The sequence below is a fragment of the Lagopus muta genome, chromosome 5 (genome assembly GCF_023343835.1).
Source record: "Lagopus muta isolate bLagMut1 chromosome 5, bLagMut1 primary, whole genome shotgun sequence".
NCBI lineage: Eukaryota > Metazoa > Chordata > Aves > Galliformes > Phasianidae > Lagopus > Lagopus muta.
The window spans coordinates 102,903-126,714 of NC_064437.1; the positions used below are offsets into that span (position 1 = coordinate 102,903).

Consider the following 23,812-nt stretch of genomic DNA (forward strand, 5'->3'; position numbering starts at 1 on the left):
AAGAGCGAGGCGCTTCCGGGCGGGGCAAAAAGTAGCACCCGGCGGGGCCTCGCGATGGCTGCCCGGGAGCCGCCCGTCCCTCCTTGCCGCGCCGCGAACGGGACGGGACCCGGCGGGCAGCTCAGGCCGCCGCCACGCGCAGGGCGCGGAGCCGCGTTCCGCTCTGCTCTGCCCGGTCCGGCCCGGCCGGCGGCGCGCAGGGCAGCCCTGGGTCCTACTGGGCTGCGGCGCTCGGGCTCGTTGCAGTCAAGCGCTGAATTTAAACGGGGGGAGCGCGTGTAACCTACGCTGAGACCCCGTGCCTTCGTGAGTCGTATTAAAGACGTCAACTGTTTAGAAACGCCTTGCGTTTCTTTCCGTTGTCTTTAAGGAACGGCGGGCGAATGAGTTGGATTAGTACAGGGCAGGTAAGAAAAACTCCGTTAATTCAATGAACAAGCAACAACAAAACCACTTTTCTTTCTAATTAAAACTGGTATGACTGTGTTATGAGTCATGAACGCTGACTCAGGCGCACATGGGAGGCAAAACCGTACTGGGCTGGAGCAGTATCTTGAGAGTATCCAAGAAAAGAACGTGTATGATGCTAGCATGCAAAGAACAGTCAGAAATAAGGGTTTGTTGTTCTTTTAAGTACGTCCATTCTTAACCAAGATGTCACACTATTGATCTCTCTGAAAGTAAATAATATTTTATTTATCCTGTACTCTAAGGGTAATTGAATAAAAGATACAGGCATAATTTGTGACCTTGCTTTACTTAAGCATTTCATAAAAGTAGAAAAGCTTTTCTTCCTGTTTTGAATCTAGTTTCAAGTACATTGTGTCATTCGATGTTGTGGTTACGGGGCTTTTAAAAATAAACAATCAAGTGTGTGTTCTGTACTCCTTTCTGTGTAGGATTTTGTTCGATAAGTCCTGTTTCAGACTATGGTGCGGAGATTTAATTACTGAACAGTCCACTTGCAAGGCATGTAATATTTATCTGTTATTTGTATGGTTTCTGCATACCACTAATTCTGTGGTAACTTGATTAATCGTCACAGCTGTGTATATAACTATGAATCCTTTATTTTCTGGCTCAAAGCTTGCTTCCTGAGGTATTCCTTGTGATAAGACTGACTTGTCTAGGAGGTGAGTGATGGGTGTTGCTGTGTGGCGGTCAACATCACTGTGTGGACAATTTTACATTTGAAAGTATTTCTTTGGAGCTGTTTTCCTTCGGAAGGGAGTGCTCAGGACAGTTTACTGGTGGAAGATCTACCCTGTGACCAAATAACTCCAGCTTGCTATGGAAGATTGCGGGATGATCCCATTGTATCCTGTGAAGGCAAGATACAAGATGGCGCCTCCCTGCTCTCTCTAATCTGCTGGCAAGGCCCAGAAGATGGGAACAAAGGAGTTTCTGCTGAGATCCCAGAGCCGGAAGCTGCCACTTCAAGGAGAGCTGACTCAACCACTTTGGACTTATAAATAAGTGGATACTACCACTGAGAAGTCGCCATCATCGCCATGGTCACCGTCGTCGTCAACAGAACAGCAACGCCCGACAACCCACCACTACTGAAGATCAATGAGTGAACTACAAACCAGGCTGGATCCGTGGTGGTGACTATCTCCCTCTTGCTTCCTATAAAGACTCCTTGCATCTTTCCTGTCTTTTCTATCACCCTTCTTCCCTTCTCCCCATCACCCTAATTCATAATAGTGTCCGTCCTTCCCTTCCCCATCTCCCTGATTAAGATTTGTAATAAACTGGTCGGACCAACATTTGAACTGTTGTTTCTTAATGTCACGCTGGGTATGCAGATATCAAAGAACCTCCTCTTTCTCCTATAAATTGGAGTGAGACAATAACGAAATTCATCCTATTTTTAAAAGTTTTATTCTTAATAAGCAGCATGGATTTGACTATGAGTATTATAAATAAGGTTAAACACATAGCAAAATTCTGCGCTTGGAATTGTATTACAAAGTCATACAATCACCAAGGTTGGAAAAGACCTCCAAGATCATCCAGTCCAACCATCCGCCTACCACCAATATTCCCCCACTGAGCCATGTCCCTCAGTACGACGTTTTAAATACCTCCAGGAACAGTGACTCAACCACCTCCCTGGCCTGACCACTCTTTCAGAGAAATTTTTCTTAACATCCAACCTATATAAGATGATGTCATAGTTAGCATGCACTGTCTTAGGTAACTCCAGCTGACTGACTGAGCTACCTGAACACCCATAAAGAAATTACACTAAATATGTTTACTAACTACAGGAAAGGATTTAAATTCTGCAGCGCTAAGGATTGAGACATTATTTCTAGGTGCTTTCTAGACTAGGATCCGTAATCCTTCATTAAGTAAATAAGCTCCTTATTAGCACTGGAGTTAAAAGACAACTTGGAGTGGTGTTGGAGATATACCTAAGTCTGACAGACTGAATAAATCAGTGCTCCAAGGGAATGGTTTGGTTTGGAAGGAACCTTAAAGATCATCCAGACCCAACCTTTGGTATGGTAGAGATGCCTTCCCTAGATCAGGCTTCCCAGGGCCCCATCCAGCACAGCCTTGAGCACTGCCAGGGATGGGGCACCCACAGCTTCTCGAGCAACCTCTTCCAGTGCCTCACCATCCTCGTGGTGTTCTCATACCTAACTAAACCTCCCCTTGTTTAGTTACAAACAGTTGTCATTGTCCTGTCACTATGCTCCCTGATAAAAGGTCCCTCCCCATCATTTTTATAGGCCTCCCTTAAATAATGGAAGGCCATTTATAAGGTCTCCTCAGAGACTTCTCTAGGCTTAAGAACTCAAACTTTCTCAGCCTTTCTTTGCAGGTGATTCTTTCATAGAAGCCTTCTTCAGAAAATAGTGCAGACCAATGATGCTGAATTTGTAGGGTAAAATGGTTGGATCCAAGACCTACTAAGCATTTGGGTGGGTTTTTGCTTTGAGTTACACTGAATACCCCTAGTGAAGGGCTGGAGAACCTCAGGTGCATTCCTAGATCATGTCTTCCAGTTAGTTTAATCCAAAATTCAGTTCACGTGCCTTCAAAACTGTCTGTAAATCAAAGCATAGTTAGAGGAGGCAGGGGCATGCCTGGGAGATTCACCTCAAAACTGCCCTCGTTAGAACCAAACCGTTATGTTGACGCAGTCTGAGGCAGTAGCTGACTGAAATCAGCCAAGTGAGGAAACTGGGACAGGAATACATGTTACAATTTGCTGTTGAGAGTTTAACTCAGGCTAGAAGCATCTCTGAAGTGAAATTCACTACTTGCCCCTCAAGACGTGTGTCCATGTACTTTCTGGAAGCAAGCTTCTGTACTGAACAGTTTCAACTATCTTTGACCTCCTGCAGTGTTGCACTGGTTAGAGCACTTGCTTAGTATATAGAGATTAGGCCTTAATCTGACTGATGGTGATTCTTATTCATGAATAAACTCACAGATATAACTTTTTTTCTCATTTGAGAGATAAATGAACCATGACTCCAGCAAGTGGATTGATGAAGTCTCTGCTGGACCAAAGATTTAATCAGCTGGGCAAAACATGAAGTTAAAGTGTGAATATGAATAGATCAGAAGAAACGGAAGCAGGGACCAAGGCGGTTACTAATACAAATAGGAGTAAGCGTTAGAGGAAGTAAATTGGATTGGGAGACAACAAGAATGGCTGGTAAGAACTTTTGTAGAGTAGAAAAGGGAAGGGAAGAGTGCATGGAGCCAACACTGAAAAAGAATCTGAGCAAACAGATTACTTGCTCTTGATCATTGCTCTGTTAAAACAACAAGAAGTGGGTGGAAACTAAAGGAAAGTTAATGGCCAGTAGTCTATATTTGTCAGGACCGAATGGAGTTTATGATCACAGCTCAGTTTTTGGACAGAATTACGAAAACAGCCTCGCTCAAAACCGAAGTGCGAAAATTCCTCTCGGTCAGGATGCTGAAAATCCAGATCTCTGCGCGTACATCCACGCGTCACAGCGCGTCGGTTCTCAGCAGTCGCTGCGAGCTCCCTGCCTTTCCTCGCAGGAGCCGGAGGCCGCTCAGCACGGACGCCCGGACAGCTCCGCCGCGGGCCGAGGGCGACAAGCGCCCCCCACAGCCGCTCGTGAGGCCGGCGGGGCCGAGGTCGGAGCAGAGAGCGGCTCCGGGACCGCGCAGTTCTGTCGTGACAAGACTCCAGCCTCAGGGCACGGGCTGGGCACAGGGGAGCCTCATCCCCCTTCACGGCGGCGCGATCGCTTACCGGCCCGCGAGAGCCGAGCCGAGCCGAGCCTGCCGCCGCCCGTCCCGTCCCGTCCCGTCCCGTTCCGTCCCGTGCCGTGCCGTCCCGTGCCGCGGGGCGCAACGCTCCTCACGGCAGCGTCGGCGTCGGGCGACAGCGCGGAGCCCCCGCGCCGCGAGCTTGGCCGGCACCGCGCTCGCTCAGTGGCTGCGGAGCGTCGCCGAGACCGGACGCGGGCGGAGTCAGAGCGGAGCGCCCGAGCCGGGGGTGGCGGGCGGCTGCGGGCCGTGCTGCCGGCCGTCCTGCGGCCCTGCGCCCGCCCTCGGCGCCCCCTCTGCCCGCCGCCCCCCCACGGCTCGGGCACCGCCCCCACGAGCTCGGCGCAGGCGTCGGCCGCGGAGCCGGCGGGACAGGAGGGTCGGCGCGGGGCGCGGGCGGCGTTCCCGGCGACGGAGCCGAGCGGGGCTGCGCGGCCGCCGCCTCCTCTCATGCCTTCACGGCAACAAAGAGCGCGCTGAGCGGCGGGCTGCCGGAGCACGGAGGGCGCCGGGGGACGATGGCGAGGAAAGGAGAAACCTCCGCGTCTCCCTACGGTAGGCGCCGGGCCGGGAACGAGGCGGAGCGGGCTGTGGCGTTAGCGCACGGACGCGGCCTGAGCCCCTGCCGCCCCCCGGCCTGGTTACGGCGCAGGTCCGGCGGCGCGAGGCGGCGGCGGGAGTTCGCTTCCCCGAGCGAATGCCGTGAGCGGAGCGGGCGCCCCGATCCCGGGGCCGGCGGGAGCCCCGGGGCGCTGCCCGGCCGGAGGAAGGCGGGACGGAGCGGGGAAGGGGAACCGGCGGCCGCGGAGACGGGAGCGAGCGGGCGAGAACCTCCGCCCGCTTTCCTGGAGCGGGCGTTCCGCACGCGCTTTGTCTGCGCCCGGCGGGAAGGCGGGCGGCGGGATGCGGTCCGCGCGCTCCGGTGGCGGCAGGTGCACCGCTGGGCAGGGCCGCGCCGCGCCGCTCCGGCTCCGTTGCAGGGTTCGGGCCGCCGGGCCTCGCGGGCGGTGTGAGCGCGAGGCTCGGCTGGGCCGGGCGGGCCTCGGCGTCTCCCGGGCGCGCGGGAGCGGTTTTGTGGGACTGGGGGCTGCGGCGCCACGGGGGGCTGCGGGAGCCCGCCGTGCCGGTGGCAGCGCTGGGTTCTGGGCTCTGTTGTTTGGGGCGTACGGACCGGGAGCTCCGCGGCCGGGAGGGGGGCGCGGACAGAACGAGCGCTGCTCTGCCTGAATCCTGCCAGCCGAAGGGTAGAAGGTCACCGGGGGCAGCGCTTCATCCCCGTGCTTGAGCTCTGCTTTGGTCGTTCCTTGGAAACTTCTGCATTTGTGATGAAGGAGAAAGGCTTTGCGAAGCTTCTTAGGCTATCTGAAGGCGTTGCTACAAAACAGAGTTTAGTTTTCCAAGTATATGTGAGATTTCCGTGGCCTAAAATAAAATAAAAAATCTGCAGAATGAGCAAACCCCTCAGAAACAAGGTTTCTTCTCCATGAGTCCAACAAGCCGCTGCTAACTGCTTAAGATGTACAAATGGGCAGCAATGGCTTGGTGAAACAGCCTTTGCCTTGACATCATAGGTGTTGCTGACACGTTTACAACTCAGGAGACCCAATTTCACAGTTCACCTCTGTGGTCTGAACTGTGATCTGGCCAAAAGGAAAGCTCTTGGTTTGGCTTTCTCACACTTACGACCTGGTGGAAAAGCTGCTTTACCTTCGTTTGTGAAAACATGGAGTGTATGTAAGGAAAATGTTAATCCTTCCCTTACTGTAGTTATGTTTGTTTGTTTTATTAATCAGTGTCAATCTGTCTCTTCTGAAGAGACAGTCTAGCCCACAGTTAACAGCTGGTGTTAGTCTTTGTGAATAGCTTCAGTACCTCAGACTTCTCTTTGAAGTAACAAGTATGCTATTAGATGAGCTCACTGGAATCTCGTAATACAAGACAGCACGGTTGTCCTGTTAGTCTGGGTATGGCTTGGTAAAGGCTTTTGATAAGCATTCTGAAGCCTACTGCTGTTATTTCTCTAGATGCACCTGTGAGTTCAACTTTGAAAACAAACTTTGCAGTTGTTACTTAAGTTTAGCCTTCCTCACAACAGCTGTAAGTTGGTTCCAGGAGTTGCAGCAATATTTAACCGTAACGTGAGTTAAATACAACAGATTCCTCATGAACAATGATGCTGACTTTATGAAGGGCTCTCTCCAGGAGAGGACTCCGATTAAGAAAAAAGAAAGTTCTTCCATGGTGTATGGGAACTGCTGAGTCACGGCCTGAACCTCTGATTGATCACCTGAGGTGAGCCATGAGTCAGCCAGAGGAGCACAGGTGAAGGCAATTCACCTGTGCTGCCGGAAGGGGTGGAGCCAGGCTGCACCCCTCCTGGACCTATTTAAGAGCTGGCTACCAGAGGGGAAGGATCTCTTCTGGAGATCCCCTCTTTTGGTGTCTTCTAGTGAGCTCATCCCAAGGGTAAGCTCTTCCACTTATTCTCTTTTTGTGATTGTTGTCTGCTTTGCCTTACTCTCTTGATTATATTGCGATTATAACATCTTGATATCTATTGATTATACACAATTATATTGTGATTATAATATCTTGGTTATACACATGGCAGGAAGATTGCCATTGAAGCAAAGAACAGAAATTATTCATTACTTTCTTTTCTCACTAGAGCAGATTTGTGAGATTATGGGTTATTTATTTTGTAATCGAGGTGGTATTTGCTTTCTTTTAACTGCAGTTAATTGTTGTTGTGAGATTGTTGAAATCAGTGGTCATGTCAGGTTTCTTTAACTAAAAATACTACGTTAAATTCCCAATTGAGGAAGGTTCTTCTGTTTCCGTTGGAAAGCCTGTTGGTGAACTGAGAAGGTTCTTATCAGTACATGTTACGTCTTGTGGTTTGGCCTGCATTTTTAGTTTCTTAATTTCATCCAGCTACACATACAAACCTTGCAGGTTGAAGGACATCTTCAGCCTAAGGAGAATGACCTGTATTTAGCCACAGTGGTGTCATGTAGTGGAAGATTTGGGCTGTGACACCGCTACAGATAAAGTCTCTGTAGCCACTGCTGATAGATTGTTGTATATCATCATATGTAACTAATTTTGCTGTCTGACATTCAAATTTCATATGAATGGATGACATTTGTATTAAAGCTGAAGCTTGATATTGAACACTTGATTCAGATTTCAGCCTGACCTAGTGGGGGGCATCCCTGCTCATGGCAGGGGGTTGATTTAAACGATCTTTAAGGTCTCTTTCAACTCAAACCATTCTATGATTGTATGACTCTGTGGCTCTATGACTTGAATATATTCAGAAGTGTTAGAAGTGGTGAAACTTGAATTCAGATGAATCAAACCTTTCTTTCTCTGATGAAAACACGGCCTCCTTTATCTAGACCTTGCACTGCATGTTTTGGGTGAGGTAAATCACTTCTTGCATCATGTGAGTTTGAGCTGATGGCGCAGAACTTCAGCACATTTGCTAATACAGTAGTTGTAGATAAAACAATTCACAGTGAGAAAAAAATTTAGAAGAATGGGGAGAAAAAGATACAGTTTTAGGAGGAGTGTGTTGCAGCATGTTTCTTGTTTTTCATAACAGAGAGGTCTCCTTCAGTTAGGACTTTCTCAGCATGCAACTTTATCTCTTTTTTTGGTCCTATGATAGCATATTGATCTTGCAAATATTTAAGTTTTTTTTTTATTGCCATGGAAATGAATTTTGGCATTTAGACTTCACTGCAGAAGATACACACGATTGGAGATATGCATGAATATGGAGGGGTCATCCTTTTTTTGAAGTGTTGCCTCCTTTCTGTTAAAAGAAAAATGGGTGAGAAACTACATACACACATAAACGCTAACTGTAACTAAGGTGATGTGGTCGTTGTGCTTCATTTCCTGAGATAGTTACGTCACTGGAAAAATCTGAGAAGAAAACCCTCTAGCTCCCATGCAGGGCTGGAAAACTGGCATTTCTTTACTCTCTCTGCATGTACCAGGCATGGCAAATCAAACGCGCCCTCTTGGAGTTCAGGTGTTACCTTTAAACAGTAAAGACAATACATTTGCATATGAATTCATTCTTTTCCAAGAACTCATTAATATATGCTTATGTCCCTCTGGGCAAGCGTAAAAGATAGCTTTGGGAGTCATCTCTCCCTTTACTTCATCTTCATTTTTTTTCCCATCATCAGCTTCTTCCCAGTGTCCTTGGCTGACCTTTTAGCTATTTTCCCCCAGTTTAGGAAATTTCCTTTGCTTATTATGCCACAATGAGCACCTTTCTATCTTGGTACACTATCACAGAATCGTAGAATGGAATCATAGAATGGCTTGGGCTGGAAGGGATCCCAAGGATCATCAAGTTCCCATCCCCTTGCCACGAGAAGGGCCACCGATCTCCAGATCTGGTACCAGCCCAGGCTGCCCAGGGCCCCATCCAACCTGGCCTTGAACGCTTCCAAGAACAGAGCATCCACAGCCTCTGGGCAGACTGTTCCAGCACCTCACTACTCGTTCTGTAAAGAACCTCCCCCCGACATCCAATTCCCTCCTTGAACTTAGAATCATAGAATCATAGAATCACTAAGGTTGGAAAAGACCTAAAAGATCACCCAGTCCAACCGTTCACCTATTCCCAATAGCTCCTACTAAACCATGTCCCTCAACGCAACATCCAGTCTTTCCTTGAACACCCCCAGGCTCGGTGATTCCACCACCTCCCTGGGCAGTCCATTCCAGTGCCTGACCACCCTTTCTGAAAAGTAATACTTCCTCATGTCCAGCCTGAATTTCCCCTGGCGTAGCTTGAAACCATTCCCCCTGGTCCTATCCCTAATGACACGAGAGAAGAGGCCGACCCCCAGCTCACTACAACCTCCCTTCAGGAAGTTATAGAGAGCAATAAGGTCTCCCCTGAGCCTCCTCTTCTCCAGGCTGAACATTCCCAGCTCCTTCAGCCTCTCCTCATATGGCCTGTGTTCCAGACCCCTCACCAGCTTCGTTGCCCTTCTTTGAACACGTTCCAGGGCCTCAATATCTTTCTTGCAGTGAGGGGCCCAAAACTGGACACAGTACTCGAGGTGCGGCCTCACGAGTGCTGAATATAGGGGAACAATCACCTCTCTGCTCCTGCTTGCAACACTGTTTCTGATGCAAGCCAGGATGCCATTGGCCTTCTTGGCCACCTGGGCACACTGTCGGCTCATGTTCAGCCGAGCATCAATCAATACCCCCAGGTCCATTTCCTCTACGCAGTCCTCCAGCCACACCGCCCCAAGCCTGTAGCGTCGCCTGGGGTTGTTGTGGCCGAAGTGCAGGACCCGGCATTTGGCCTTGTTGAAACTCATCCCATTGGCTCCAGCCCAGCTCTCCAGCCTGTCCAGATCCCTCTGTAGGGCCTCGCTACCCCCAGGCAGATCCACACTTCCAGCCAATTTAGTGTCATCTGCGAATTTACTGAGGGTGCACTCGATGCCCTCATCGAGGTCATCAATAAAGATATTGAAGAGGACAGGCCCCAGCACCGACCCCTGCGGAACACCACTCACGACCGGTCGCCAGCTGGATTTGACTCCATTCTTGAACCCATCCCCCCTTGTCCTATCACTGTCTACCTTTTTAGATGTTGATTCCCCTCCTTTCTATGATCTCTTTTTAAATACTTCAGGGCTGCAATGAGGTCTCCTCGCAGCCTTCTCTTCTCCAGGCTGAACAGGTCCCTCAGCCTGTCCTCGTAGGGGAGGTATTCCAGCGCTGTGAGCATCGTTGTGGCCCTCCTCTGGATCCTCTTCAACAGCTCCACATCTTTCCTATACTGGGGGCCCCAGACCTGGGCTCAGTACGCCAGTTGGGGCCTCACAAGGGCAGAGTAGAGGGACAATCCCCGCCCTGTCTCTGCTGGCTGCTCCTGTTCTGATGGAGCCCAGGATACCATCAGCCTTCCACACTGCTGGCTCCTGGTCAGTTTTTCATTTACCGGGACCCCCAGGTCCTTCTCCACAGAGCTTTTCTCACGGAGTTCTTTCCCCAGTCTGTATCTGGGATTATTTCAACTCAAGTGCAAAACCTTGCACTTTGCTATGTTGATCTTCGTTAGCTTCACATCGACCCACCTTTTGAGTTTGAGGTCCCTCTGGATGGCATCGCCTCCTTCTAACATGTCAGCTGCACCACTCAGCTCGCTGCTGTCGGCAAACTTGCTGAGAGTGCAGTTGGGCTCGTAATTGATGAAGATGTTGAAGGCACCGTCCCAAGGCAGACCCCTGGGGGACATCGCTCATCACCATCCTCCACTGGACGCAGTGCCATTCGCCACAACCCCCTGTGTGCAGCCTCCCAACCAATTCCTTATCCACCGAATAGTCCGCCCCTCAAATCTGTATCTCTCCAATTTAGAGATAAGGATGTGACGAGTGACCATGTCAAAGGCCTCCACAAATGCAGGTAGATGACACTGATGGCCTTCCCTTTGTCCACCAGTGTTGTCGTTCCATCATAGAAGGCTTGGTCAGGCACAACCTCCCCTTGGTAAAGCCATGCTGGCTGTCTTGGATCACCTGCTCATCCCTCATTTGCCTTGTCTTCTGGGAGAATCTGTTCCATGACCTTCCAGGCACAGATGTGGGTCTCACTGGCCTGTAATTCCCTGGGTCCTCCTTCCTCCCTTTTTTGAAAACATGACATAACGTTTCCTTTTTCTCCAGACTAAACAATTCCAGTTCCTTTAATCTCTCCCCATGAGATTTCTGCTGCAGACTCCTCTCTAGCTTTGTTGCCCTTCTCTGAACACTCTGCAGAGCTTCAACCACTGTAACTCACAACAATTTATGTGAAACTCCATAAAAAGTCCTTGCACCTGGTGGATGCAAAGATATAAGTAGTCTATTGTGACTACAGTGCTTCAGTGAGCCAGGGATGGTTCAGAAAAACAAGACTGTTGACATACCAAGCAGAGCTAAACTTGAGAGTGTTAGAACTGGCACACATGAATTCCTTTTGCTAAACTAATATACTGGTCCTCAAGCTATTGACACCTATTGCTTAACCAGCCTATACCACTTATAGGAGCTTTTAAAGTTAATTGCTGATCAAATCTGTTTGAAATATTATTCTTGCTCTCTGAATGCCTACAGTATAATCAGTGCTTTATTTTCAAAGCGTGATCTTCCTTGTCCAAAATAAATGAACCGTTCTTCGTAAGTCTCTAAAGAATGAAATACTGTTACAGCAGAAGATACTGCATTTTTTGGACTCTGATAAAACTTCTGACAAAACAGACCAGGTGTGCTTCTGTCTTGGGCCTTTGCTAACAGCACAAAGACCTGTTAGTAGCAACGCCAGTGCTGTAATCTGAGATTCACTATGCAAATAGAGCCTTCTGGTCATTCAGTTAAATCAGAAACATAGTGCGTCTACATGGAAGAGTAGAAGAGAAAAAGAAAGAAAGGCATTGTGGAATAATGAATAGTAACCTTTATCACAAACCTCCTATGTGGATACACTTTTTTTGAAGTAAGATGTTATTCCAACCAGTATAATACTCTGCAGAATAGGAGTGCATGCAAGTGGTCAGTCTGAAGCACTGTGTGTGGCTGCATGGAGCTGCTGAGTCACGGCTGAACCCCTGGTTGAGCACCTGAGGCGAGCCAGGAGTCGGCCAGAGGAGCACAGGGGAGGGCAATGCAGCTGTGCTGCAAGAAGGGGTGCAGCCAGGCTCCAGCCCTCCTAGAGCTGTTTAAGAGCTGGCTGCCATTGGAGAAGGATCTCTGCTGGAGGTCCCCTCTTCTGGTGTTTTTTGTAGGTGAGCCCAGCATAAGGGTAAGCCTTCCATTTATTCTCTCCTATTATCGTAGTCTACTTTGCCTAACTCTCTTGTTCTTTTTGTGATTATAACATCTTAATATCCGTTGATTATACATCTTAATATCCATTGATTATACAATTGTACATCTTAATATCCATTGATTATACAATGGTATCGCATTACAATTCATATCTTACATTACTATGAACTAACTCTTCTAATTAGGCCAGGCTTTTGAGATACTGTTTCCAATGCTTCCTTTTTGTAGAATAGAGTAATGTGGCAGGGCCATGAATCCCATTGATTCACTGATGGGTTGATCGTAGTACTAGTGTTACTGCAACAGAAAGTACTTCCAGTGTAACTGAAATAGTAAAACGTAATTTATAATCTATCTTCAGCATAATAAGAGCAAACCTCCAAGAGTAGAAGACTTAGGGAAAAGTGCTTGTTGTAAAAGTAAAATGGCAAAAATTTGACAGTCTGAAAGTAAGAAGTCTTCTGCAGTGAGCTTCCATTCTAGAAGGAAACTTCTGCCTACTTGTATAAGAGGGCCACTGTATGCCTGCTACTCCGGGAATCTTTTCAAGACATAAATTTCAAGGACATTTAGAGACAGTGCTTATCACCATGTTTGAAAAAGGAAGAAGTCCATTCTCAGGACATGGCCAGGAGCTGCACTGACAGGCTGGCCTTTGTCTTTCTGAGACGGGAAAGCTCTTGAATTACGCAAAGTGTACCTTAGTGTAAGAGCTATTGGAAACAAAGCAATAAACAGTGTCACCGAAGTAATAGAATCGACTGACAACACCGAAAACCAAACAGATTCAATGTCTGCTACATGTAGACATCTGGGGCCCAGAAGTCAGTGCTTAGTGATAACTGGTGATAATTTATAGAACTGTGTTCCGTGAGCGTATCTGAGAGCACTCAGTTTGATAAAGACTTATTCTACCTTCCGAAACACAAAAACATTTTTTTCTGCTGGTCTGAGGTTTTCTGTTACACCTCTTTCCATCAGTGAAGCAGTCTGCTTCTGTTCACGCCAGACGACTGGGTGTCTTCTGTGTCAGTGGAAGACTCAGCAGGTGGTGAGCGCCCTGCTGGCACAGGTAGATGTCACTGATTACTTTGTAGACCTTGCAACAGTTACTTGTTTGGTAATTGATTGTTACTTGAATGTGAACACACTTTTTCCCCCACTTACTCCTGATGTGCAAAAGCATGTAACATTCATGATTGCTTAGCTGTATTTACTGTTTTTTGCTGTAGTACCTGTGTCAGAGGCAGTCATGTTTACAAAATCTGCCTGTGTAAGTAATGGAATGGCTTTTTCTGCAGCATCTGCATATTGTGACAAGAAGGCAGTAGTGTGTTTGTATTAGCTATTGTATTAGCTTAATGCAGCAGTGCAGAGACATCTGGTGGGATAATGGAAATTGACTGAGAATTGTCAAAGAACGTAAGATCTTATCTGCAAGGTTAGGGAAGCAGCGTATGGTGGCGTATGAGACTCTGCTTTGTTCAGTACTCTAAGGATGCCCACGTTTTCTGTTTCTTTTACAGTGAAAGCTGAGCAGAATATAGTGGCTGTGCTTTGTACAAGATATAATCAAGCTTGGACAGTAAGGTTTTTGCATTTGGTCTTTTCCTGCTAAATTGTAATGGTTCGTTTGGGACTTTAAAGATGTTTCAGTCAGAGGTTGAAGAAGCAGCAGTACCCAAAAAAAAGAAGACGACAAAGGCTAGCCCTTCAAAGTTTGTATCAGCTCTGTTTTTTGTGGTCGCTTACTTGAGTGGTGGTCCAAGAGAGAGCCAGAACTCGTAATAAAAGAAAGTGTTTTTGTGGGATGTTACCCTAGGGAGAGTTTGTAGCAGCTCCTGATGAAGTCACTGTAGGCTGCATTCAGCCCTGAGGGGAAGCTGCTTAAAAATTCATTCCATATTTTCTCTTGGATGGAGAAAGTTAGTAGTCAAGCCAGGAGGGGAAATAGTTGTCCTCAGTACTAGGTGGAATATGGTGACATGAAGGTGCAAACGAGATCCCATTCAAGGCAGTGTCATGCAAATGATATAAACTCCACGAGGCTGGGGAAGCACTGATGAGCCTCATAAGTACTTACTGAGAAGAAGCAGATTTATTATATGTCAGTGTTTTACTTTTAACAAAAGTAAAAGATTACAGGAAATAAATGCCTGGCAGCCGTTTGAGTTAGATGGAGTTGTGTCTTGGGTGTTCAGGTCATCTTTGGCAACAAATCCCCAAAGTATCTCAGAAAGCGTGGTGTAAAGGAGTTGTCCCCTAAAAAGAACCAATGACTGGAGCTTTCAAAAGCATTTTGGTGGGTTACCTCTCCAGCAGAAAGAGGTACTGCTTGTACCTGTTTCTTAAATTAGAAGCTAGACAATAATGTTAAAGTACACGACTGCTATGTGCTTCTGACGTGGAAAAGATGGGAACTTGTTCTGGCTGATGAGCATGTCAGTAGAAAGAAGAGCCCTAACGCATGAGCTGGCCAGAATTCTCCTTACTTGTTTATTTGCACAGTGACCAATATCTGGAAGAAAGCAACTATCTTTTTCAGGTTAGCAGATTCCTGCTGGGTCAACTGCACGCAGAGCATCTATGCTTGTACAAGCTGGTGTACCGTGAAATGTGATAGAATTACTGTTTTTCATAATTGTTATCCTTTGAAATAAGTGGATATGCTGAATAGTAGCTCTGATTCTTGTTCTTTAATGTTACTTGTACTGGATGCTACAGTAAAGCTAATTGTTTCTTCATCACTTGTATTTTTCTATGCGAAAATTCCTCGGACGTGATACAGTTGCTAAAAAGCAGCTGATTAACTGCATAGAAAAACACAGTTCCTCCTCTTCTCCCCCCCAGGAGAATGATAAATCGCTCCAGTGCTATGGCTTTGTAGCTGAAGAAAGGCACTGAGCTATATCCATGAATACCCCGTTCTGTTGCTTCCAGTACAATACAATATCTGTGCTAGCATCCAGACAACTGCTACAAGCAGTAAAAATGGCAATGAGCACGATGTCCTTGTGACCAGTGCTCTTGAACCGTCGCATTATTTATCCCCTTAAGTAACTGAAATGTTTGAGGGAGATTTGTGTGGCAATAAAATGTTTATACAATTACATTTTTTACGAAAATATGTAGATAGTATATGTACATTTCCTCGTTCACACTTTTCTGGCATCTGTCTAGGTTCTGGGAAATTGAAAACTAAAATGAGACAAAATATCAGTAACAGAATTAGTGTAGGCATGAACACAGCTTCCTTTGGAAAGCAAGTAGTGGAGCATTTGCATACGTTGTATTTCTATACTGTAAGACCAGCCCAGATTTTGCCACAACTCAAGGCAGGCCACGGTGTAAGAGCTGCGGGCTGAAGGAGAACTTGCAGCTGAGCGCAGTCTTGAAGCAGAAGTCGTGAAGTTTAATGCATATGAGAAAAGTTTTCTTGAGAAAGCTTAAAAACAAAACAAAATGAACAAAAGCAAGCTGACAAACAAAAAAGCCCTACTAAAACCACCAGAAGCCCCTACTAAGAAAACAAGAACAAATCAAAAACAAGCTGAGCTACTAAAAAGTGCTGGATTTACTTTTTATCCGCTATTAATGAAGGGTTTCCCATGCAGGGAAGGAATGTATTTTTTTAATGTGTAGGTAGTGAAGCCATACCCTGCGGTAGTGAAGAAGGAGGAATCGATGAAACTTTCTTAAAAAACAAACATTAGTCCACAAAAAGTAAATCTTGTTGCACTTTTCTTGTGTAGCAAACAAATGAAATCCCTAGAATGATCAAGGAAGTTACATGTTATACCTAGAAATGGGGCTTTGCAAGTGAAAGGAATGAAAGCATGCAGCTGCCAAGAGCTCTTTTCCTTGACTTCTGCCCAGCATGGCTATTGTAAGGATGCCAGGAGAAGGGCGATGAGAAAACCTGTCTTGCTTGAGTGATACCAAGGGCAAAGCTCTCAATTCGCTACAGATTTAGCAACACTGTAAAAACTGTGCCAACATTGTAAAAACCACGTTCCAATACAGATCAAAAAGAGGAGTAATTTGGGAAGTAAACAGCTGCTTCATGTTGTGATTCTGTTCTGGTAAAGATGGTAGTGAAATACCAGCTGCCTCTTAGTTATTTTATTCTCATACCTGTTTTTGTCTTCAGAAGACATTGCCAAGCTTTTCCTAGTCTGTACATTGCCTTCCTGTCTCTGAATACTTACCTGTGGTTTAGGAAAGCAATACTGTGGACTACTCCGAGATTATCATCTTTCCTATGTAGATATATAATATTTTCAGATAGTTCTGATTGCATTAGAAACTTAATCAGAACTTAGAACTGAATCAACAGGTTGTTGCTAGCTTCTAGCAAATTGAGAAATTCAAAACACGGAGCTTCTGTATGAAGAATTTTTTGTCCTAACAGCTTACTGATCTCCCAGGGAGATGGTGATATAATAAAACAAAAAGTCAATGCAGTAACTTAATTGTGCGGTACTTCTCTCAAAAGAAGGGCACATCTCTGTGCTCAGAAGTGATGAACCCAAGAGCGTTAGTCCATCTTCCTTTTTTTTAAATGTTCTGCAGAATCAGAGATATCAAAGCATTTGTGTCAATATAGCAATCGATTCTTTGGGTGATGCATCTATGAAGGGGGAACTGAGCTCAAGACGAATACTTTTTTTTCACCAATTTATGGTTGAGCTGTTAGTAGTGATCTGCAGCCTGCTTATAACCACTCTTTGATAGCTCTCTAAATCATATATTCACTACACAACTGTGTTGCAAATAGCAGTGAAATTAAAGCTGTGGACCCAAACACTCAAAACATTTTCACTTGTTTATGTAGCGAATTATGTACAACAGCTTGGCAGGGCTGAGGCCATTGCTCCTGCTGTACTAATACAATGCATATGACAATCCTAGGTTTTTCTAATAACAGCTGGTACGACGTCAGGTTTTCTTTACACTCTAACAGGATTTTAGTGAATTTAGGTTTGTTTTGGGTTCATTGCAAAACAAAATTCCAGTACTAGAGCAGAAAACATGAGCAGCTGAACACGGGCACTGTCTTGTGGAAGTGGTCTTGTGTTTCCATCAATTCAAACTGAACAAAAAAATATCTTTCATTAATACTGACCGCTCACTGCATTGAGACTGAAAGGTGGCATGGCACTGTAAATGTCTCATCTCACGTTACTTCAAAATGCACAGGAAAAATCAAGGGCAGTGGAAGTACAGTTATGTAAGACAGAAAAGTATAGAGTTACCAAAGTGAAATGAGAACTAAACTACAAGAAGGAATGGCTTTTGAAGCAGTGTTTTGATAACACCTCTTCAGTTTGCAACTATTAGAAAACAACATTTGCAACTTGAAGTTTCTGAATTCCAGCCAGTGTCTCAAACCCTCTTAAGCTCTCCTTAAAAGCCCACAAAACTGAAAATGGACTTCTTAGATTTGACGCTTCTGAGAATGTTATTTCAGGCAAGATGAAGAAGCAGATTGCCTACAGTGTGCCACAGATAAATAACTTCTCTATGCTTGTCACTGTAGATTTAGCAAATATAGCTGATACTTCTAGATTGTGTAATAAGTGAAACTGTAAGAGAAAATTGTTTCTGTTCTTATTCTGCAAGCTCTTCAGTGTGATTGGAACACTGGAGGAAAAAATAAGACTAATCTATGTAGCTGTACTTTTTTGTGCTGTTTTGAGCATGTTGGTATTGCTGTGTCTGCCCACCTGCTCGTATAAATCTGATAAGGACTTGCAGGCCCTTAGGACAGCTGGGCAGTATCTCTAGACATGTTTTCCTCATGTTAGTGCAGTTCAACTTGGATATCAGAGATTGTTAGTATAATAAAGGGCAAAGTCAAATACCTCTATGCTTCCCCTCACTCACATGTACAACTTTGCAGTATTGTATTTTACATGATTGCTCCATAGAGTGGATTGGTTTGTTTTTGTCTTTGTCCTGAACTTTCCTTTTTGCAAGCAGATGAAAGCTGAGTGCTTACATGATTAGGAGATGAAGTAACTCGCAGTTTTGTGCGCTGCTGTGCACTTATGTATGTTATCTTTCTCAGCTTCATTAGCTGCGTTGCACTGTGATTACCTACAGCTTCCTGCTGATCATTTGAGCTGAAAACTTTCAATCACGTGCTGGTTATGTTAGGAGTATACACGTTTTTACGTAATCATGAGTTTGTGCTGCTGCATTAGATAAATGTTTATGTGAAATTGTTATAGACGACAAGCTCCTGTACTGTAGCAGTTGTCATTTACGAATACCAATTTTTGCTTAATTTGCAGCCGCTATGCACCTTGAATCAGAATTGTTTGCTCAGTCTTTTATTCTTTTCTGTCTCTCTATGTTCTGTACCTTCTTGCTACAAAGAATTATTTTGCTTTGAAGATCAGCTGTAATTTATTGCCTGCTCTTTCACTGTTTCTTCCCTTGTAGAGGAATTTTATACGTTTTCCTACCGACCCTTGCTGTAGTGGTTTCAACATCACAGATCAGAGTGAATGCAAGAATAAAATATTTCTATCAGCATGACTTTGCCTTTGATTTCTAGCTGTTAATTCTCTACAATGCACATTTGTTTCCCTGTAGGGAAAACCGCCATTTACTTTTGGCAGAACTTCACTGCTGACAGACATGGACGAGCGAGTCGTTAGAGGTGATTTTGTTCACTTGTATGCGGAAGGCACATTCAGCTGTACAGAAAACCTGCTCCAGAGTTATTGCGAATCTCATCCGCAACTCGTGACGGATGCTGCGTGTGTGAAACCAAGCACTCAGTGCGGGAGGCAATCTTCCCGCTCCGCCGCTCAGTGGCGCGGTCCCCGGCTGCCGGCGCTCCCAGCTGCGCTGCTTCTTGTGGCGCTTGGCCTTGTCAGGCCGCCAGGTGCCCGCCTGCAGCTCTGCCGCCTCCCTCAGCTCATGCAGAGGCACCGGGAGCTGCTGCAGGCTGAGGCGAGCAGAGAAATCTCTGGTCGGTTACAGTCACGGACAGAACGAACTCGGCTTTGGGGAAGATCAGTTTATTGGCAGTTAATAATGGTCAAGCAGTCAGAGCCAAAAGCAAACAAACCTGCCTTCCTCTCCGTTATCCTTCTACCACCTACGTGAGTGGTGCGAGGTGATGGGAATGCGGTCAGTCTGTGATGCTTTGTTTCTGCTGCTCCTTCATCCTCATTCTTCCCCTGCTCCACATGAGTTCCTCCTGTTGATGCCATCTTTACCAAACTGATCCCACGTGGGCTTCCGCAGAGCACAGGGCAGCTCCTCAGCCTCCTAATGCACGGAGCTCGGTGTCTGCGGGGCAGTTTGTCTGACGTCTTCTGACCAGTCCCACTGATGCTGCTCAACGGCGTGGTTTTTGTTTTCTTTTTTTCCCTTTCTTTTAAATATCTTATACTGGAGGCACAGCCAACAAAGTCTCTGCGGTTCCATCTGGAGCTGGCTCTTACCTAACACACCGACCTGCCTGGGCTCATCTTGCCAAATTCACCCCTGCAGCCCTCCTGCTGCCAAAACCTCACCACATAAAGCCAGTGCAGTTAATGATCAGGAAACATTTACTAGATCAAGGACGTCTTTTGTTTTCTTTCAGTTAGTTTTTAGTGGGTTGTATGTTGCTAACACTGAAAAACTTACAGAAAGTATAAGAAGAAAATCACACTTCAGGAGATAAACGTGACCATTTTTCCAGTAAGTCTGTTGAAAAAGTAATACTCCCAAAGTAACTGTAAATGCAGCTGTGTGTATGCAGCCATCTCCGACAAAATATCAGAGGTATCCCACAGTGTCCCAGTACTTCATGGTCAGAACTTTTTGTGGGAGGCACTTCATTGCTGGTGATGAGCTGTGGAAGGCAATCAAAATGGCTCCAACAGTGGGAGTATAAGTAGGATGGAATGTGAACTCTGGACCAGATTTTTTGCTTAAATTCTCTAGAGAGTGGGAAATACTTAAGGGAGAAAAATCTGGGCAAAGAAATAATGAAAAAGCTTTTCTTTCTGTCATTCTTTTGTTGTTGTTGTTTTGTTTTTTTTTTTAATTCCTTTCTCCTCCCCCTCTTAAATCTGAATGCTGTCTTTTATTCTAATTGTGAGAACACAGAATTACTTTGGTGTTCCATCACTAGCTGGATAGTGATTAAAACAGGGCTTAGCAGGGTAGAGATTCAAATCATAGTGAGGGAAACAGACTGTTTAAATAATTTTGTCTGTTAGGTAACGGGAATAGAAATGACTGTGACTTTGGTAATGTATTTCTTTTCTTCAGGCAGGCTGGTTATTGCATTTCTTGAGGCATTCATGTACATAGGTTGCTGTGAAAGTAATGCCTCCTGGTTATTTTCATGGAAACTACAACAGGGGGTCTGTAGGGGTCTCCAGAGACAGAAACATCAGTAGTGACAGTTGCCCTCTTTTGTTTAAGGGCACGTTTTACTTTTTTAAACTCAAGATTTTGATTGAAGAGGGATTTTTTTAAAGACAAAATAGAGAATGCACTTGAAGTCTGTTCTGTATTAAGAAGAAGAAGCTCAGAACAGAGGTCACTTCTGACTGCCTTTGGTCAACTGCAAGTTATTTATTTGTTTAAATAAATTCTTAAATTAAATCTGCCTCTGTTATCATTTTGTGAATGCCTTCGTTGTTCCGGATGCAGAGCCGTTGCTGGCAGAGCACGTCTGACAGTAAATAGCAGCAGTGTCAGAGCTGAAGGTAGAAGCACTGAAAATATGAGTCCATTGAAGCACTGGGCCTAATTAGCATAATATTACAAACTCCATTTGTAACCGTGTATCTAATGGTTCAAAAACAGCCATGGGAGCTGCTGCTCCTTTCATCGTACTATAGACTAGCTACATTCAAGTAAGCAGGCATTCATCATCATCTTATGTATGGCGTTATACAAATCATATAGACAAATTTTAGTCTCTAGTAAAGCAACAATAGCCACAAGTCACCAGATCTCTATTTGAATGGCTTTCTTCATATAATTTTTTACGGTTTCTGGTTGTTTGGTGTTTTCTCTTTGGTTTTTTTTTTTTGCTTTAAGAATTCTGCTACAGGGTGTTTGTTTCTATACAGAGAATAGCACATGAATTAACACAAGGCTTTTTAATTTCGATGTTGTTTTCTAGACAGATCTGTTTTTGCCTAACATTGTAATCAGTCTAAAGCATAACCAGATATTTTGGTATTAAAATATCATGTCAGATACTAGTAATCAAATACAAAAAATCCTATCTTACTTAATGAGTAAACATGTTTGAAAAAGATGTTTAACAAATCGTTGACATGGAAGATACTTATAGGGTCACCAAGGTTGTAAAAGACCTCCAAGACCATGCAGTCCAACCATCCACCTGCCACCAACGTTTCCCCACGAAGCCGCGTCCCTTAGTATCACCTCTGAATGTTCCTTGAGCACCTGCAGGGACACCACCTCCCTGGGCAGCCCGTTCCAGTGCCTAACTGCTCTTTTGGAGAAGAAACTTCTCCTCATGTCCCACCTAAATCTCCCCTGGTGCAGCTGGAGGCCGTTCCTCCAGCCTCAGCACAGTACAGTGATAGGAAGCCTCGTCCCAGGAGGTAGCTGAGTGCACAACTGATGGCTCATATTTTAGAGATGATCCGTCATGTCTTCATCATATTGTATTACTGATACTGATTATGCTACGTATCTCAAAGAAGTAGACGTTGGAGGACACTGATTTTCTGTAATAGCAAAGTGAGTTGTATGTTTGTATGACATGCATTATTTGTGAGTTGTAATATTAGATATATGTATTTTTTGTCACTGTGTAGTGCAGGGTTTACTTAGAAATTCTCTTTGTTATTCCAGCATGTAGTTTAGTTTCTAAAATTTGCCATAGGAATGCCTATGTATGTCTCATTACAGAATTCTGTAATTGGTTTCGTAATCATATTGCTCAGGAAATGAAAGTTTCATGCTGGTGAAGATCAGCACATGGGCATTCTGTGTGTCTGTAGATGAAAGGAGAGATGTTGGTTTATTAAGAAAAAAGGCTTCAGCGTTTTGGTTTTGCACAGTAAATGCAATGCTTGTGTTTCCTTTCAGTACTTAGGCATTATACTGTCTAAAGCAGCAATGCAAAGACTTTTTGGCTCTGACGCATCTGCACCTCTGCTATGCAGAAAGCTGAAACGTACATTTTATTGAGGAAATAATTTAGTAAATGATTACATCTTCCACAGGTAAATGTCCCATTAGACAAGAATGAAAAATCAGTATACAGCAGATAGTTTATATTTCAGACTGAGACTTGGCAGAGGAAATCTTATTTAACATCTTTGCATAACTTGTACTGTGGGAGGGCTATAGAGGAAGAAAGATTTGCCAGCTGTGAAATGTAAGGACAGTTTACGGTCACAACAGCACAGGCTACAGAAGCAGTAGAAGTGCTGGCAGTGTAACGGCTTACTGTGAGCAAACCATCCTGTATGGCACGGGAGGCGCTGCGCCGTGCTGGTGCGAGACATTTTATTCCATGTCAAGTTGGAAAAGCTGAATTCTGTCTGAGAGCTACCAATGTAATGCTTTACAAACACTAGACTGAAGCATGCATTGCTGCAGTGTTCAGCTGTCTAACTAGGCTGTTTGCTGCAATAACATGGACTCTTGGTAGGAATTGCCACAGAAAAGGGGGTTCATTTTGCTCTGTTTGGTTGGATGTAGTAGACACAAATGCTAGTTCATAAATCGTCAGAGCAGTGTCTGTGTTCAGTAAACAATGCCCACGACTTTTTGTGTTTTCTCCGTGTTTCTGTATCTTTTAAAAATGTACATAATAAAAGTTTTTTCCTCCCTAATGGGAAAGGCAGATCCCGTCTGTTACAGAAAGCAGTTCCACATCATTTCTTTTGAGACTGTGCTTTACGGGTGCCTCGGGAAGGTTGTGGCTGTTTTAATGGAAGCTCCTGGAATTGCAAGTATGGGCGTTGCTGGGTGGCACGCCTTTGTAAACAGCACCAAAGAAGCTGAAAGTGACTCTTTCAATTTTCCCTGACTTTGTGTTTGTCACAATTAGTGTTTTTCTTTTATCTTCATTATGTTCAAAAAACAAACTGGAAATATTATTCTTTTGCAATTTAGCTTTTTACATAGGAAGGCAGTTCGCTCTACCCGCTTTTCCATATCATACTTGTTGGAAGTGCTCCAGAAATGCCTGTTAGAAACACTTGCAGCACACTGCTGTGGGATATTGAGGCAATTCAGCACACTGCTTTTAAAGAAAAGCAGAAAAAAAGATTTAATTGCCCGAATCTAAACGCTTTGAGAATACTTAAAACTACTACAGTATCATGTTTGATATGATTAAAGTATCGCGTACATTTATCCAAAAATATGCATCAAAACTAGCTGACCTGTGCTCTCCATATCAGGAAAATGCAGAGTTTGCAAAGTATTGTCTGACTAGTAAACTCCACACATTTTCAGGAGTACATCTCTTAAAATGTTGTTTTCATTCCACTGACAGTCTGTGGGAAAGCTTTGTACACCTGATTTCACCAGTTATAAATAAAGGGGAAAATGGCGTCGTTGTTCTAGAATACAGAGCGATTCTTGATAGAAGAATCAGACCAGAAGGGTTTAGCTTGCAGCTCCACAGAGGTACTTCACTCACTTGTTGCTGCCAAACAAGAAGTTTCTCAGTGTGTGACTGTGAG

The 23,812-nt window shown here is 45.0% G+C and overlaps 1 protein-coding gene across 1 annotated transcript in view; it reads left to right on the forward strand.

Annotated features, from left to right (window-relative positions):
* Positions 1–4,610: 4,610 nt before the first annotated feature.
* Positions 4,611–23,812, forward strand: part of SLC44A5 (solute carrier family 44 member 5) — a 58,574-nt gene continuing 39,372 nt past the window's right edge. Inside the window, exon 1 of the mRNA XM_048947066.1 lies at positions 4,611–4,821. Within this exon, the coding sequence (XP_048803023.1) occupies positions 4,785–4,821 (37 nt within the window). The 5' untranslated portion in view covers positions 4,611–4,784. The remainder of the gene's footprint in view (positions 4,822–23,812) is intronic.